This window comes from Cyprinodon variegatus, unplaced genomic scaffold (genome assembly GCF_000732505.1).
Source record: "Cyprinodon variegatus isolate N-32 unplaced genomic scaffold, C_variegatus-1.0 Scaffold439, whole genome shotgun sequence".
Taxonomy (NCBI): Eukaryota; Metazoa; Chordata; class Actinopteri; order Cyprinodontiformes; family Cyprinodontidae; genus Cyprinodon; species Cyprinodon variegatus.
This window is the reverse complement of record NW_015150892.1, coordinates 1-6,915: the sequence shown is the minus strand read 5'-3', so window position 1 is coordinate 6,915 and position 6,915 is coordinate 1. Positions and strand designations below refer to the sequence as shown.

The 6,915-nt window shown below is 37.2% G+C and overlaps 1 protein-coding gene across 1 annotated transcript; it reads left to right on the top strand.

The window, feature by feature from the left end:
- Positions 1 to 357: 357 nt before the first annotated feature.
- LOC107093658 lies at positions 358 to 4,098 on the top strand (the record flags this gene model as incomplete). Its single annotated transcript, XM_015388849.1, has 2 exons — positions 358 to 1,546; positions 3,923 to 4,098. Coding segments are annotated over exons 1-2 (1,365 nt in total), but the record flags the coding sequence as incomplete, so codon positions are not given.
- Between the last annotated feature and the right edge of the window lie 2,817 nt (positions 4,099 to 6,915).

The following is a 6,915-nucleotide window of genomic DNA, read 5'->3' as shown; positions in this document are numbered from 1 at the left end:
ACTAATAACATAAAGTGCATTAAGTTTTATTTTTTTTTACAGGTCTAACCATCATCACCTGCATAAAACACCATGGAGAGTACATATTCTTCTTTAAGCCTTTATAAACTTCTTAAAGAGAAAATCTGTCAAAGTTCGTCTGTCTCCTGGGGCCCATCTACCCCCTCTGATGCTTATTCATACACCCAACAAACTCCATCCTCTCAGCATGAAGAGGAGGGTCCAGCTGAAGCAACGAAGCATGAGCAAGCAGACAAATTCAGTCTCACAGACCTTAGAGATACTCTTCAAGCTTTGGATGATTCCTCTGAGAACTGCTGGTTAAAGTCTTCCTCAGAGTGTCAGACCTTTATAGAGATGGGAAACCAACAGGCAACAAAGCTGAAACCAAAATATTATATGGAGGGCTGGGATGCCTTACAAATATCACCAGGAGTCTATATTCCTCGAAAGAGGAGGCGGCAGGTGGAGGAGGCGTCCAATAATCTAGGGGGGACACCAGGCTCAGGGCGACGGAGAAAGTGCCAAATAGTGGACCTTCAAGCAACAGATAAAACAAGTCAAAGAGGAACAGGTAGAGAAAGGGAGGAAGCAAGGACTTCATCTGAGCTGTTAAAGCCAGTTTGGAAAGCGAAGCTACCCAGAGATTCTCCTGAAAGTTTACAAAGAACTCTCAGCATAAAAAGCCATTTCTCCTCCTCAAGGAAGATTTTATCTTCCAATGCAAAAAGCTGTCTGACTGAGTCTGACACTGACCTTTCTGAGTACGACAATGGGATGTACTCTGTGTTAAATCTGAACACCGAAACACAGAACAGTGAGATTGCAGGCTGGAAACATGAGAAAGAGAAAACTAAAGAGGCTGACACCAAGCCATGTCAAGATGCTGCAGCACAGAGAGTGATAGGAAAGATCAAGGAGGTGGAGGAGATCTTACGCCAGGTCAGTCTTACCAGCTCAAACTGGATCACAGATGGTCATGAGGAGGATGACAGCTTCATGTTTGCTTCTTCAGAAGTTTTACAGCAAGTTACATGCTGGTTAGAAGATCAAAATAGGGCATCAGCAGAAGAAGCCGGGAAGCTTTGTGCTCATGATAATGCTCAGAGTCTGAACATGACCTGGACAAAGGCAAGAAAATCAGAGGATAAAGATCAGACCAAGATGAAAACGTCTAATTTCCATGACTTCAACTGTCCCCTTACATCGCATATCCATTCCTACAGTGTGTCGGGTAGAGAGGATAGGTCCCTTGCGCCGTCCCCCACCTTTTCGACATCTAGCAGCTTGGAAAGTCTATCCCCCATCCTGTCTTCTCCTCTCACGTCAAGCTTGACCAATATGACAGACTGGCAAAATGCAGACGTATCCAAGAGGAAAAAGGAAATGACCGATTCAGAAAAAGAGCTTTGGGACATCTTGGAGGCTCAAGGCTGTAAAAAGGTCACCACAAACCCTTGGGGGGCTGAAAAGGATTTGGGGCCCGAAGAGGAGAAGTTAATGCGGTCAACTCTACAGCTGAAGGAAGATTATCTGCTGTCTTCTGGTAAAAAAAAAACTTTTGTACTTCCCATACTTTATCTGTTTAAGAGAGAAGCATTTAATTAAACAAGTTTAAGGAAATTTACTTTGGAGAGATTTGTTTAAGGTGTTAATCTCTATGAACACAAGTTCAGACAATCCAAGTTAAAATGTCACATTTGCTTCAATAAACAAGAGCTTTGATATCCCAAACATAGCTAAATATAACTCTTCTTTATTTTAAACATGACAAACTATACATTTCTTAATTATTTTTGCTCATCTATTTTGTGATTCAAATGTGAGATATATATTTATTTTTTCTTCATTTTTTGGGGGGTGTTCTCTTTGCGTAACCCCTTTCACTGTATCAGAAAACCATATATTAAGACCTTCGCTTTACTTCACTCTACCTGAGAAAGTTTATATAAATTTGTCTCACAATGAGAACAGACGTTACTTGACCACAGATTTCATCAGGTGACCCGGCATATTTATAGGATTTCTATTTGAATCTCTTTCTGATTTCCTCCATCTTTACAAAGAAAAACACTCCAGAGCATGACATTGCCATTACTGTGTTTTTCTGTTATCTGCTTTTGTAGTTAAGCAGTGTTGGCTTTTTTTAAATTAAATGTTAACTATGAGTAGGATCGTTCATCATGCCACAAAAGCTTTAGTCTGACAGCTCCCTCCGTGTTGCTGCCAATTTGTCTGAAGACTGAACAAAAACAGACCTGTTTTTGTCTGGCTTTTCGACCTAATTGTTAGGAGTTAAATTAGATATTTAATTATCCTTTCTGAACTCTCTGCAAACTATGTTTAAGGATGCCGTCCATCCATTTTCTGTCACGCTTATGCCTTATTGACAAACAGGACAAACAACCATTCGCGTACACCCTCACTCCTAAGGAAAATTTAGAGAAACCAATGAACAGTAATGTTTTTGAACTGTGGAAGGAAGCCGGAGTACCCGGAGTGAACGCACGCATGCGCAGGGAGAACATAGAAACTCCATGTAGAAAGCGGGCCGCTGCTCTAGCCACTGCTGCACTGTGGAGCCCATTTGTTTAGGGATGCAAACAAGCAAATGCCTGGAAACCTTTATTAAAGTTAGGTTCAATATATATAATTTTAGTTTTTGGCAGGTTTAAGCTCAATAAAACTAAAGCTTATAACTGAATGAAAGGTACAAGTGCAGTTTTGTTTGCTTTTGATGAATAATTATAAAAATACTGAAAAGCATGTACTTGATGCTCAAATTTAATTTGGTTGTGGCTTTAAGTTGAGGGAAGAAATCCCAATATTTTAAAGGAAACATGGATATAAATGCATTAAGTAGCTAATTAATGATGTCCTACATCAAACTGGATAAAATATCTGTTTTTTTAAGGTCATATTGTACCGTCTTTTCAGTTTCAGCTGGAAAAATCCGATGCTCTTTAGTCATTCTGAACATAGTACACTAAAGAGGCAATTTGGGAGAATTCCTTTGAAAAGTTTTCCCAGGGTTACAGGATCAAAAGTGTGGGTGAAACAACGTGACTGACTTTTAATGGTTGCTCACCCCAGTGAACATCAGAGGGAAGTGGGGCACCCTGCTGAGTCCTGACTGTCAGATTTACACATTGATTAAAAACAGTGTTTGTAATGCTCCGATGGCAGCCTGGTTATCTGCTCCGGTCTGGTTCTGCAGTCTCCTCGCGGTCATTGAAAGGTTGGAGGATGTTTGGCAGTCTGACAGTAATAACCCCTTGCTGTTTTGTGTTCCGTCATGTAGACTGAATCTATCCTGGATTAGACCAACATAAAAATGTTGGGTATACGTTTTAAAAATGTTTTATGAAAGGGGCAGTTAGACATTTGTAAAGAGAGGAAATTTTGGTTTGGGAGGAATGATTGGTTCAGACACTTTGATGGATATCTTAAAGGTACAGGCATGTTTACATTAGATGGGACATCCATGGTGAAAATCATCAATGAACTTCTGAGGAGCTGGTTTTCTTGCTCTCATTATATAGTTTTATCTTATATTTGGCAACTCCAATTGAAACTACCTAGTTTTAAATCAAGTTTAATTTCAAACTATAGTTCCTCTTTTGCTCACACAGTATCACAGCTTAAAATAATGCAAGGTGTTTTATATTTGCTGAAGTTTGTTGTTTTTGAACTTTGGTAAAGACATGTACCTAAACTCAGCACATAAAAGCTTGCACTGCAGAGGTCTGTCTTGGTGTCTGACGATCAAAGAACTACTACTACTGTTGTGAAATAAAATGGTTTTCTGCTATATATAATTTTTCCTGAAAAACTGCATGAAAAGTCTTTAAGCTTGGGAATAACACATGTTTATTCACCAAGGTATCTATCTTAGTGCTGGTGTGCATCTTGTTATCTCCAGATGAAGCCCTGCAGAGACAGGAGGAGATCTGGCAGCAGGAGGTGGAGGAGTCTTTGTCTCGTTGTAGGTCTCTTTTTCATCCATCAAGACCGAAACATGTTGATTTCCTGCATATCACTGCTCCTGATGATGAGGTCACTGAATTTCCCTTAGCCGAACCTCTCCACCAGCTAACGGTAAGTGAAATAAAACCCTGCATGTTTTTTACCTATGGAAATCAGAGCTCTTCTTAAAAAAAATAATATTCTCACAATTGAGGCAGGGATGGGGACATTTGTAATGTTTTTGAGGAATAAAACATTTCTACATGTGGAAATTATAAAACCTGAAGTACATGTATTCAATGAAAAGAGTGAAGGGAAATCTAATCACCTAAAGAAAATGTGTGCAAAATCAAGCACATAACAGAAATACGACTATCCACTTTGGTTAGAAAACAACATTAGTGCAACTAATCTGATTTGGGAACATATTCTAAAAACAGTGTATTGCAAATGGTTGAATGTAAAATACTTTACTGTATCTTAGTAGAATTTCTTAATTAAAGTCAACAAAATAGATTTTATTTAAAATTGTTCATCCTACACCTATTTTTGAATAAAGATATCTCAGCTTTTCTGGTATGCTTGAATTTTTGCTTAACATTTACCAAGCAGAGCATGCAAAATATGTATATAGAGACACCATCCGACCCAGCAGATCTGGGCCTCACACAGAAGAAGTAAAATGTATCCTGGCTGGTGGTTTCTATCCTGAAAAGATTAATGCACATTAAAACAGGAGCTGAATATGTCAAATAGTCCTTTTGCTAATGGATCTTGTTTTCTCATAGTAGTGAAGAAAACACTTGAAATGTCTTTATATTCTCTAACATTGTGGTATTTTCACCCAAGAGATGAAGGTATTTACTGTGTGTCTTTAGTTGCTCTCATGGGTTGCCGACTGCGTGCTAAATCGTAACTTCCCTGCTTTCACTCTGCCCCCAATAACTAAGCAGAGATTCCTAAGTGTGCCACAGCCCTGTTGCACAATAGGAATGGAAGTTCTTTAGAGGGAAATAATACTTGTTAAATTCAGAGTGATTATTTTGGAATCAAAACATGTTACATTATGAATGCAGTCTAGTCATTAGTTTTTGTTGACATTTTTTGGGGAAACTAGCAGCATTACTGTTTTCCCTATTTCATGTCTTTCTTCAAAATCACCACTAGCTTTGCAGCAGGCAGCTGTTATTCCACACAAATAGTCCAGATCTTTGAAAATACGCTGGTAAATTGATGAAATATATAAAGTTCTAGTCCCAATGACATCTAAAACCCTTACCTCACCTAGCAATGTTCACATACACCATTTCACAGCTTGGCACATGTAGCAAAGGGTGAGATGAAATCACACACACAACTTTCTGGCTTCAAGAAAAATAACATTAATGTGGAAAAACTGCATCCTAACAGATGCTTGGTAGAGATGCACGTCTTCAATGTTTGCAGTTTGGGGTTTAGACACCAACAAAAACTGTGACCTGCATATAGCCAAAGGATTTAAACGCAGGACAGTGGAGCCAAGGAGTAAGGCCTCTGAGAATGGGCTTTGTATTTTACCCTCACGCCACCAGGGCATCCATAGCTACATTTTTTATTTTGAAAACACATCTCTGCCTCAGAAAGTTATCTTTGCACAGGAACGTACGTAACAAAAAGGAAATTGCATTCTTTCGCCTCCCATACAAATATTTTTATGATGTATAGTTTCAGTTACCAGAGCAGTCAAGGTGCAAGATCAAAATGCTCTAACCAAGGGGTCATAATTAACATCTATAGGTTTCTGCACCAAATTAGAAAGCAGATCATGTAGAAAATTACAGAATCTCTGTTAAAAATGCTTCATTTTATGCACAATTACTTTAAAACAACACCTCGGTGGAAATTAGTCCCATAGAGGATATTTATAATTCTACACAGCACTCTGTTTTGAGTCATCTAAAGTTTTTTCCATTGATTTTTTTTTTTACCTGTTCAGTTAACTTAATCTGATGATTTGCATGGAAGGACTGTATTCTAAGATATACATCTAATATAAACCTGCATCTTTTCATCATAAGTATTGCAGAAATTCTAATTAAACACTAAATTGATGTTTTTTTCTTATGCAGAATACTATACAAGATAATCTGGATGCAGTATTGATACTGTTTTTCCTTTCCTGAAAAAAAAAAGACAGTACTGAATAAATAAATAAATAAATGAATGTATAAATTGTCATACAGTAAAGCTCAAAGTTTAGATCCCTAAAAGAATGTAAATATAAATCCCCCCCTAAGTGCTAATCTAAAGTGCAGCTCATTAAAGCCTCACAGCAACATGTACATGCAGAATAATGTAAATATTGTAATGAAATCTACTAACTGTTATCATTTATGCAGTCTGGCACTAACCTGCTGGCTGTAATAACAAGAAGGCAAACAAGGGTGGAACCTGAATGTGGAAAAAAAAAAAAAACTCAAACAAAAGTTAGATAACAAAATTGATGTTTATATTCTGACAATGATATCCTGAATTTACAATATTAAAACAGTTTGCTACCATTTGTTTCAGCTGGAAAGACTATTTGAATGCTAGATATCTGTACTCTGAGGAAGTTGTGCATCCTTTCACTGCCCATACAGAGCTTTGATACCATAAGGGAAAACATGTCATTTTATTTTTAGTAAGATTACAAATGTTTTCCTGTGTGATTATTCCCCCTGTTGTTCTTGCAAAGTTTGTGGATTTTTTTTAAATCTTGAGTATATTCATGATTATATAAAACATTTTTTTCATGCATATTTTAAAATTAATATGTATTACATTTTTAATTTAATGGTTTTGATTTTTTATAAATATCTAACATATTATTTTACTTTTGTGTTATCTTGAATCACACTGGCTGCAGTACTGTAAGAGTGTAATAAAATATTTTTTTCAGTAAATGATTATGTTTATATAATGTATTTA